At 38.8% G+C, this 12033-nt stretch overlaps 1 protein-coding gene across 4 annotated transcripts in view; it reads left to right on the top strand.

The window, feature by feature from the left end:
* LOC110829412 (uncharacterized) overlaps positions 1 to 12033 on the top strand; it is a 134333-nt gene that overhangs the window by 106829 nt on the left and 15471 nt on the right. For all 4 annotated transcript variants that reach the window (XM_022063104.2, XM_022063101.2, XM_022063103.2 and 1 more), the window contains one exon: positions 10806 to 10983. In XM_022063104.2, coding sequence (XP_021918796.1) covers positions 10806 to 10983 — 178 coding nt within the window. The remainder of the gene's footprint in view (positions 1 to 10805; positions 10984 to 12033) is intronic.

Below are 12033 nucleotides of genomic sequence, written 5' to 3'. Positions count from 1 at the left end.
AGAAAATACTTCCGAAACGTTATGATTTTAATAAAACGTAGACGATGGACAAAATCCATAAAAGTAATTCAAAACACTGTATAACGCTATCGTCAGAAGCCCTCAAACTTGAAGAACAATTAAGCTAAAATAACTGGAGTTAATAACGCTAATTAGTAATCTTTGTTTTTTTTGCTGATAATGATAGTTATAAATTTTAGTGTTTTTTAACATTGTTTTCATTATATTTAACGGAATTTAAGTTATCTGGCGGAATTAACGAGTTACCAAAATATGTTAAAATAGAAGAATGGTACAAGTGTAGTGACTATTATTACTTCAGACTGAATCTGTGTTTGGCATCTCGAGGAATCTTTTGGATCGGAGTGTGACACGGCAAACTGAGTTTCGTCTACACAAAATGGCCTCACTAATTGCTCATTTGCTAGCCGACACAAAACCGTTCCGAACCGGTGAATTTCTGCCCCTTATTTTTTTTTGGCCTCCAACTTATACTGCAGTGTGTCTCGTTGACTCGTCTGGTCTACTCATTCCATTCTGCTCAGCATCTGAGTATAAGTAACCAAGTAATTAGTAAATGAAGCAGAGTCCTTGAGAAAATCAAATTCGCCGCCTTTTATGGCCGGCACTATACCCTATTCTGAGTCAGCAAAATCCAGTCTAACAACCTCCTACCACATTACCTTAAAATCAGTTATTCTTCAACATTTAACCCAGCATTTGCGACATTGAGACGAATCTGGTAATGACACCAGAATAGAGAGCTAAAGTCGATAGTAATCAATTCGCATATGTATTCATTACTGACACAGAAGACGGAAGAAGACATTGAAACATGCTTATGCAGATGGCTGTCTTCTGGTGTCTTGCGCCGCGTAGTCTGGTAGAATTTTACCGATCGTCTTGATGATAGAGACATAAGAACACATGAAACTTCGGTAAATTTATACCAGAAGCAACGACCCAGAAGACAGCCATATTCATCATCGTCGCTATGAGAACCAGAAATCCAATTTGTTACATACTTATGTTTTAATACACCAATGCATGCAGAATTTTAATAGGAACATCTGAACGGAAGAGCCTACTTGGAAGATCTTAGAGTAAATGGAAAGTCAGTTTTAAGATGGAACTAAAAGAAATCGGACGTGTAATTGTGAACTGGCTCATGATATACTTTAGTTATATGCTGTTATGAAAATGATAATGAACACTTTGGTTTTACAAAAGACAGAAAATTTATTGTTTAGCTGAGCGGTTACAAAATTCTCAAGGAGAACTCAGTTCATCAAGTTGGTTTTGAGTATAAGAAGGCAACATTGTAGAAAATTTCAGTACAATTAATCTAAAAGAATTAATGACAAATTAATTATAAATTATAAAAAGACTAAAGCTTTGTTTGGAAGAATTTTTCCTCCTGTTTTTAATTCTGACCTGGTTTTTTTATGGAAAACTAAACATAAAACGAAGACAACTGTTTCAGGACGCAAACGCTAAATGTTTATAATATTTCATGAATACGTATTACTTCAATGTAGCGTTTATCGTCTGGCATGGTTACTGATCTATATTTGAAATGGCTGAATGAGATTCAATAAACAGTACGTAAATCCAGAGGCTACGCAAATTAAATGAGGCCACTTACACATTTGTCCATATTAAATAAGGCCTCGTACCGATTTCTACTTCGTGGGGGATCCGTATGGAAGCGATGTGCTTCATAATTTCGGTACGACTCAGTTTAATAGAAAAAAAAATATCTAAGAGCCATGGAATATATAACAACCATACATACTCTTTAAATAACTGAGTTAAAACCATTAGTAATCCATGCATATAGCGGCTAAACATATATGAACACGAATAAGGCCATAGAGAATTCCTTCTTGAGACGCTGATAGTCGCAGAACGACTCAAGAACCAGCCACTGGACACTATTCAAGTTAATCCATTCCACATCTTCCGCCCTAATTATTTCAAATTAATCTTCTGTACTCAGTTTATGAGCTGGGGTAGTTCAGTCTGTGAGGTGTCCGTCTATGGAATGGACTGCAAGGGCAAAGGATTTTTTCTTTTAGCTCCTGAGTAGACCTTGAAGATATGTAGTGGCCAGGCCTGAAACTCGGGCCTCGGCCGGATCTAACCCGACAGCCAGGCCTGGGCCTGATAGCACAGATAATGTTTGAGTCTTCGCCGGGTTCAAATTATAGCAATATAACTTTGTGTAGAACACTTCGGGCTTTCATGGGACTTATCTTATTTTTTCGCAAAGAAAGTTGTTCATAATTGCTCTTACGTTATGCTCGTGACTCAGTCGGGTTCCGGAAATAAATCCCACTGACTTGATTTTCTCGGGCAATTTCGTAACTGCTCCGTCCTATAAATAATTCGAGATAACGCCTTACAAACTTGGCATCCAATATCTTTGTACCTTTCCTCAAAATTTAAAATAACCTGAGATATTTTTACAGCTTCGTTAAACAGTTCATTAAAGTATTACTGGCATTTCGACATTAAAAGAAACATGTTTAGTGTTTTAAGGCTGCAGAGGAAAGATAAATCTAATTTTTAATGCAGTAAGTTTTAATTATTATTTTTTTAAATATCAGAGCTTTTTGAATGGTTAAATCCTTGGAGTAGAATTTTTCTTGGGAGCTTTATAGTCGTTCAGCGGGTCAACAAATGCCCCGTCTGTCATAAAACTGAAGCTTAATTATCTTTCTCATTAGTATAACCTATCATGAGCCAGTTGAAACCAATCCACACCGTCACGGTAAGTTTTTTTAGTTGTAAATTGTTGTATGTATTTCAAAATTGAGTTTCGAACATTATACAGCATGGACATACCTACCGTATATCCATGCCCTCGAATTTAATTTGAATCCGTGGTCTCAGTTTTAGAGACGTCTTTAGACGGCATGGTCCCTTTCATCCGCCATTCCCACCTGTTGAATGTAATATCGTGTGTCGTCCAAACTCTTTTCCAGATGTAACGTGGGTAGCAAGGAGCGGTCGAAATGTGCATATAATTTGCAACATACAGATGCTGACAGACCTGCTTTCTTCAACACCTGTGCAAACACGTTTTCATATTACAGTCTCTTTCATGATATTTGTTTATGAGGACCCCATATTTCTTTTACCTGTAACCATAAAACGAACTCTAGGACCAGATTTCGATTTCCGTCCAGACCTGCTCCAGAATACACCCAGCTATTATTCAAAGAATATAGAGTAAAATGCAGGGAGCTCTCTGACTGGCTGAAAATGTTTTAGCTGCTAAAGGAATAAATTGTAGTCACTGAGCCAAACTCGCTTTTCGTCAGAGATTGTCGTACAATCCGTCGATATGTAAATCATTCAGTCATTCAGCCAGTCAGCCAGCTCCGTCCATGAGTCTTTACGTAGATGAGTTGTTCATTCAACCAAGAGCTCGTTTGGCCATTAAATTTCTCAGATGTTTATGTGTATGCAGGTACTCCAGAAGAACATCAGATTCCCATTGACATATCTGATGATCTTTTATTGTAGAATTTTTGAAATCCCACTCTGTTCTAATTTGCACTGCTCTTCTTTCTAAATCCATGCAGAAGATCCTTGTGATTAAGGTTGACTTCGTGATGTCTCTGTTTTTACTTTACTTCACCACAAACATTTTCAAGCCCCATTTCTCGCGCGTAGCGTGACCTAGTGTCGGCTCTCCTTTGAGGCTCGCGCACCCCCTTGAAGCCACCCTTCTCTGCCACTCACAGGGCCGTCTGTATCCGGATTACGGCACAGCTGCGGATAAACACGAATTTGTCTGCTTCTTGTGGGAGAGCAACATTGTTTCCCCGGTGTTTTCAGAAGCTGTAACCACATATTCGTTGCAGGATTAAAGATTGTTACGTTATTTAACGACTCTGTTTCAACTACGTAGTTTAAACTGCCGGTTCTTAAGCCATTTAACAGCATTTAATTAACGTACATAAAAATAAGCTGATGAGAAATGCATAATGAGGAACTTTATAATTTGTAATTTTCACTAAATATTAGGGTGATCAAATCAAGGAAAATGAGCTGGACGGGTATGTAGCACGCATTGCAGAGACTGAAAGAGCACAAATATTTTGGTCGCAAGACATGAAGAGAGGAGACATTGGAAAACTTAGGCTTATATTGGAGGATAATATTAAAATGGATCTAAATGAAGATGGATTTTACTCCGTGGAGTCAGTTACACGATCTTAAGTCAACCAAGTAACCCACTCGGTGGTTAACTGTCTGAAAGCCTCACAGCTTCTCTGACCCGTCAGGCTTACCTGTAGAGAACGTGTGGTCATGTCGTTATAAATGGTGAATTCAGAGGAATGTCATAGCAGACGGTCGTGGCTTATTTTACAGTTCTATAGCAGTTCTTAGAGTATTATAACAGTGAAGATTAGTCTGTACGCACAGCGAGACTGCTCAAACGCGGGTTTTAATGGCAGGGCTACGTATGAATGTAATTTTTCACATGGAATGTCATACATGACAGAACCGGCCACCTGGTGGCCCGCGGGCGGCATACGGCCCGCACATGACACTCGAACAAATAAATCCTCTTGATTGTTGACTGACGCATACGTAAATTCTGTCAGAACAGCATATGCAGTCACATCAACTCGGAACACGTCTTCAATTTTATTTAGAAAAACCTTTTATATTTGTGTACATTAGGCACTGTCTATGAATAGAAATGTATGAAAAGGAAAATGGTACTTACCTTAGTTAGTGTCGTTGCTCTCATTCAAGTAAGTGCTCTGCTTTTTACTTGTGTATTTATATTTATTTAATTAACGTGAACATGTTTTCTTGGCCATCTGCATTTTCAAAGCTAAATCTAAACTTAATCAGCCACCATGCCATGAAGAGGTATGGAAGAATGGAGTCATAACTCCACACTTTATTAATCTACGAGGTGCGATCGGAAAGTTTCTAGACTGCGCCTATAAAAAACCCGTACACTTATCTCAGGTATTAAATTCATCCATCACCCTCGAAGTAGTCGATTCTGCTTCTGGTCCTCAGACAGGATGCGTCGCATGTGGAGTTCTTCCTTTAGAATCAGCTGACAGGTCCCATAGCCTATCCCAACAATGTCGCACAAGTCGTTGATGGTACGACGTCGATCTTCGTGAATGGCCTGCCGAATCTTCGTAACATTTTCGGGCATTGTGCTCGAAGATGGTCGTCCAGAAAGCTCGTCATCATCGACAGAGGTTCGGCCATTTTTAAAACGTGAATGCCACACAAAAGTTTGTGCACGACCCATTGCGGACTCCCCAAATGCTTGCTTTAGCATTTCATAGGTTTCCGTAGCCGTTTTGGCGAGTCTTTGGCAAAATTTGATGCACACGCCATTCCGAAATCGCAGGAGGGTCGGTGTAATGCACTCCCAAAACGCCCGTAACTAAGAAACAAATGCTAATTCGATGATGCCGGCTGGCACACTGATTCACTATGAATGTAGGCCGCACCCCCTAGCGGCAGAAGCTCGTACTACATCCGGTTCGCCCTCTATTGACACAGTCTTTAAACTTTCCGATCGAACCTCGTACAGGGTGGGTGGGAAGTAAGTAGGCATTAAATAATCGCTGTACATTGGAAATATAGAGGTTATAACCATTTCTCAATGCCTACTTACTTCCCACCCACCCTGTAGATATAAATGGAAGTCAGTTAACAGCTTCAAGCTACGGCCGCTTTACCTTATACGAAGCTGGGTGCGCCCCAGTGCAGATCTTGACGCTGTAGAGGAGAAAATTATCCCTGCATCTGCCAGAAATTGAACCCCTACCCTTATAGTCATTTGACTGAGATACGTCTCCTCTTAAAACGTTATTTAAGTTTGAGTTTATGTTGTGTCTCCCGTCCAGCTTTCAAGAGGGCTTCGTACAATTTTTGCAAGTGATTCTCAATATTTTCTGGTTCAGAGGTAGATAATTAAATAAAAATAATAGTGACACGTAAGTTATTATTACTATTTCGCCCGAACACGTTCATACACGAAGATGCTGCTCTTCCGGGTTTTGGAGCCGTGTAGACTCATGGCTAGATGCCAGCATTTCGAAGAAAAAAACATGCTGTCTACATCTTTAGCCCTGAAGATGGCACCGAAATCCAGAAGAACAGTATTGTTATTCTCGTCTCGCGAAGACCTGAAATCTCACATGTTCATGTGTGTCGTTATAAATTAAGTGTTTATGTGTTATTAAAGTCGTTGGTACATTTACATTATCCGTCTTCCAGTAACCTGGGACCTGCAACACTTCTCCTCCGCGGGTCTGAGAGGGCTATCGACTGGCCCCCTATATTTCGTGTCATCTTTCTCACCACTTTGGTAGACCACAGGATGGGATGAACAAGCAGAATGCATTAAGCATTAACTCTGAACACAAACTACTGAATTCAGTCGAACATAAATATCTTCTGGGTTGTTGCACTGTGTAGTCATCAGGGCTATTGGTCATCATCGCCATGGTGATGGAGGCAGCAAGCACCCCTGTAAAGTTGGTGTACTTCTACCAGAATACACGATGCAACAAACAAGAAGACCGCTATCTTAATATTCGCAGTCCTGAGGACCTGAAACATCACCTAATGTACCGGGTCTACAATTTATGAGGCTGCGGTCGTGACTTGCATTGCGTAGTCGGCCGACGCACTGTTGATGTCGGCGGGAGTCGTGCCCGTTCTTCCGGTGGGTGACCGGCGAATCAGTTTCAGTGCCGCTAGTAAGAACGAACTACAAATATTTCTCGTCACTAATACAGTTATTACATCAATTGTTTTACCTTAAACCACAAAAGATGTTCAAAGTGACTTCCTTGTGCTTGCAGGCAACTTCACATCTCGTTAACATGTTTCGAAATACTCGACGAAGCTCTTCTTGAGAAATTGTCGAATATTTTCTTTAAGTGCTTCTGCATGCGACTTTTACCTGTGGGGTATGCTGAAGAAAAAAGTGTATGTAAACAATCCGCACACTGCAGAAGCACTTAAAGAAAATATTCGACAATTTCTCAAGAAGAGCTTCGTCGAGTATTTCGAAACATGTTAACGAGATGTGAAGTTGCCTGCAAGCACAAGGAAGTCACTTTGAACATCTTTTGTGGTTTAAGGTAAAACAATTAATGTAATAACATGTATCAGTGACGAGAAATATTTGTAGTTCGTTGTTTCTAGCGGCACTGAAACTGATTCGCTGGTCACCCACCGGAAGAACGGGCACGACTCCCGCCGACATCAACAGTGCGTCGGCCGACTACGCAATGCAAGTCACGACCGCAGCCTCATAAATTGAAGACCCGGTATCTAGTCACTAGAAGAAAATGACAAACGAGAAATCAATAATTTTAAATGCTAACCGTTCAGTTGTGGCAAAAATGTTGGCCTAAGTTTTACCGCAAACCAACATTCATAAACCTGTGTAAATCAAGTCGCAAATCTCGAACTGTCGACTGACCTCCGGTTGGTGAACTGATTTACATTACTCACGTCACAGAAGCGGCTACAGGCTTACGTTCTCAGCATTGCATTGGTTACAATGTCTCATTTCATTCATTATTTATTTCACAGTCAGTTTTAGGCGAGTCATTATGCTAAAATAATTGGCTTCGGTTCAGATGAAAGGAGTTCGTTTCCCGGTAGGAACAGCTCATTGCTTCTCCAGAACGTGCAGAGCGGCTTATTGGTCTACGAAGCCCCTGTCTAATTTTCTCTTGGACCAAAGAGGTGGGGCGTGAAGCTGACTGCTCCTATTTATCTGGTATTGAGGCTAACACTACATAAATCTCAGGGACAAGTGACCCTTAATAGCCAACATCGAAATTTAGGTCACAGGTCCGCTTGTTCCAGATTTATTTATTTTATCAGAACGTCCTTTATTCGACAGTATGTCGTCCAGTCTTCGTCGTCATAATTTGAGGGAAAAACAGGAATTTACCATTCGTTATATTTTCTTGACGTTTACAGTATCTTATTCTGTAGTCAGTAAATGTAATTAAATAACTTATACTTCTACCGATATAGAATAGACCTGTATTTTTAACTAGACTCACGGGAAGTTACGTTCATGACATTTTATGACATGAAACTCTGTAATGTCATCATTATCGAATGGCTCTATAAGTATCAAATTTGCATTTAAATCAACTCAAGGACAAACTGTGACTGAAGAGTCGAAGAGATTTGTATTCCTACTCAAGGCTCTATGTTTCCTTTTTTTCTTAATTTATTTTATTTTTTTCCTTCCCTCCTTTCTTGTTCTTTATGTTGTTTCTTTTCAGTGTTTTCTCTTTCTTTCTTCATTATTTTGTATTTTATTTTGTATTTATTTATTTTCTTCGTTTAATGTCTTCTTCACTTCTGCAATTTATTGCTTCCTCTTTTATATTCTTTTATTCCTTCTGCGTTTCTCCTTTTGCCGTCTTTTTTCCTTTCTTGTGTTGTTTGCTTTCTTCCTTCATCTTTCCTTTGCTTTTATTCTTAATTTATTTACTTTCCTTAATTTATAATTTCATTTGAGGAACGCTGAGCTCAACTATGACAGACATAAGAACTAATTGAATGACGAAATATTTATCCTGAAGAGACCAATCCGATATTCGGTTCATGTACCCTCCATTCAGGTACCAAGAATGTCTTTATATAATGATCTTGAAATATTAATTTATTTTGTTTAAGTTTCATTAGCCGTGACGTTAATAACGGTCGATTTTCTTGGAGTATGATTTTAAGGAAAAGAGCTATACTTAATCCAGAATTTAAAAGTTTCAATAAAATTATCCGAAGGCTTGTGCTGAGTCTGTCTGCACAGTCACGGCTTGGTGGCTGCAACAGCTGCCCCACACTAATTCCTCTTGCTGTCTCCACGCGGCCAGTATTGCGCGCTGCTAATTTAAAGTTTCCCTAGCAGGGATATACAGTCATGCCAACAAAGAAAGAAAAATAGGAATTTATGAAGACATTAGTTCACTACATAATTAGCAAGCAGGAATCGCTGTTCGCTTTTCGTCTGTAATTGAACTGAGAACACCGAATTTAGACCACTGGTGCTCAGTTAGTTTTTTGAAACTGTTTCTAAAAGTAATTTATATGAATCGGAGAGCAAAACTTCGTATTTATCTGCGTCTGAAAAGTGATAAATTTGTAAAATAGTATAATGAATTCAGATTCAAGTTCTTTTCAATAATATATTTACCTCAGTATGGGAGCGACAAGTAGTGCAGATGTTTTTTGCTCTGTAATAGAATTTATTTATCGTTGATTAACTTCTTCACATGTCCCAGAATAGTAACACTGGATTTCTACGAAATTTATTACGAAAATACGAATATTTTTACACATTTAGTAGGACTCCTTGAACGGAGTATAAATCCATCGCAACACCTTTACTTACACAGGATAGCACATCACAGAAGAAGACCCACATATTCCCTTTTCTACAGAAGTATTCGACTAGCGATCCGATTCCTCTAGCGTTCAATACAGTACCGAATCTTTGACTAGACGGACATTGCGATCGGCAAATTGTCTGATTTAAATATTGTAATTAAATTGTAGTTTGGAACTTGCGAGATTTTAGGCTCTTAAGGCCATGAGTGATGATGTCTTCTAGGTTGCTGTCTCCATCATGAAGGACCTAAATATAAGTGAAATATCACTGTTTTATCATTTGTCTTGAGAGACCAAAGAAAATTTTGTACGACTTCATTCACGACACCTGATGACTCAGTAGAGATTCTAACCGAATATCTCCAGAGTTCAACAGCCATGCATTCCCGCTTTAACAGTCACCTCGTGGGTCTTATAAAAGTATTGGATAACCCTGAAGGAGGTTTCTACATCTACCTGTATCTTGATTCATGGCAGGTCCCGTGTTTAATTCGCCGTAAAGAATGCCTCTCCATCTTATTTACATTCCCGACTGCCGTTGCTCAGTCATGACAGAATTTTCCTTGGCTTTGCTTCAGATTCGCTTTTATTTTTCGTTTCAATCAAAATGTTCTGTCACACATACTAATATGTCTATCGTGACGTCATTTCCGCAGCGATGTGTACAAGTGTTTTTATGTCAATCTGGACTTTTTTGTGACAGTGACGTAGGATTGAAATGAAGAATATCTTAGTACAAACCAGAATTACAGAAGTCGCAATGCAAATTTTGTATTGTTAGATATTAAAGTCGAGGAAAATACGATGGGTTAATGGTTAACATGGGGAGTCATGGAAAGCACGCGAAAAGATTTTGGAAAACGTTCATTTGGAGCAGATGACATAGAAGTAGATGGGAGGATAACAGTACTGTGAATTCTAAGGATATGGTCTGCGATGATGGGGTGGGGGTGTATGTGTTGGGAACTGTCTAAGTATAAAGCCTCCGGATTCTGCTACCAAGGATTTATTTAACGATTGTATTAATAATTAGCAACAGGTAAATATGTTATCCTGTACCTACACAATTTTTATCAGTTCTGTGATATGGGTTGAACATAACAACGCCTGTGTATGAAAACTTTATGCAAAATTTTAATAAAAATACCCGAATGGAAATCCGAGTGAGAAAAATACAGGTTCTTGCTTGTTGCCTCTGAAACGTCGATAAATTATACCAGACTACACGATGCAACAACCCAGAAGACAGCAGTTTTCGTACTCACCGCCGTGAATACCTTAAATAAAACTTCGATTTAGTTTATTCAGCGACTTTGTTGTACCAGCATAAATGTTGAAAATTCTAGCTTTTATTTTCGTAATAAGATATGATAAATGTAATTTCACAGGTTACGATTGGACATTACTTCCGGTGACGCAAAAATCGACAGCAAAGCGGAAGCAGCATATCAAGAGACCGATGAACGCCTTCATGGTTTGGGCTCAGGCAGCGAGACGGAAACTCGCGGACCAATACCCACAGTTGCACAACGCGGAGCTCAGCAAGACCCTTGGTAAACTGTGGCGGTGAGTACAATCTGATGGGTTGAAACCAGGTAACTGCAGTATACCGAACACTCATTGGTCTATTCCATGAGAAATTTGCAATTAACCCTTAATACTCAGTGACAACCTGCTTCAACAATCAATATTTCTGCATTTTGCCCGCAGTGGACTTAAGGATTTTGTATCATTCTCAGAATAAACAACGATTACTTCCTTAAACAGCATTAACCAGTTGATCTTTGTAATGGAGAAGCGTCGTGTTTACTTTGAGGTACGGATTGGATTTTTAAATGTTACTGAAATTATCTTTGGTTTCAGACGTGTTGGGAAAAGTATTGTCATTTCATACGATGTACTATGACGTACAGTGCGATCATTTTCGACCATACGCATGAATCGACTAGACAAGGAATAACCAGATTTTAATTAAATGTAATATTTGGACAGTTTTGCGGAAAACTGTAAAGCCATTTTAATTTCAATTTACTACGGACAATTTTAACGACTGATTTACATAAGAGCACAAATACCTTTCTGAGGTCATCTCTCAATTCCGTATTTCCTCGATTTTAAGATGCCATCGATTGTAAAATGTGCCCTTGAATTAGTAAGAGATTTTCAATGAAAAAGACGCTGTATCGATTCTTAGACGCAGCAAATGTAAGACAAGCCCCGATTTCAGAAATTTTAAAACAAAAAATAGTGCATCTTAAAATCTAGGAAATACATGTTCTTGCTGGAAGGTTGCATAAACTGAATTTGTTCCTTGCTTGAACAAATGTGAAGTGATACGTCGCATAAATGGATTTTAGCTTACTTCGATAATAAATGTACAGGCATACGCGACTTTAACACAATGACAGCTGCAGTGAAATTAAGTTTAAAACAACATTTAGCATAAATCTGTCATTTTATACCAAGAGTATTCAAAAACTAAAGTAAAGCTTATCATTACAAATAGTTGTCACTCAAAACAAATAGAAAAAATTCTTTTTCTTTATCAACAAATTCTTCCTACCTCTACACGTATTTACCGACTGTGTCTCCAACTTTGGACACATTTGTGGAACA

Source organism: Zootermopsis nevadensis, unplaced genomic scaffold, assembly GCF_977971745.1.
Source record: "Zootermopsis nevadensis isolate Lab colony 2312 unplaced genomic scaffold, Znev_1.0 Znev_ptg000028l, whole genome shotgun sequence".
NCBI classification, from domain to species: domain Eukaryota; kingdom Metazoa; phylum Arthropoda; class Insecta; order Blattodea; family Termopsidae; genus Zootermopsis; species Zootermopsis nevadensis.
This window is presented reverse-complemented; position numbering and strand designations above follow the sequence as displayed.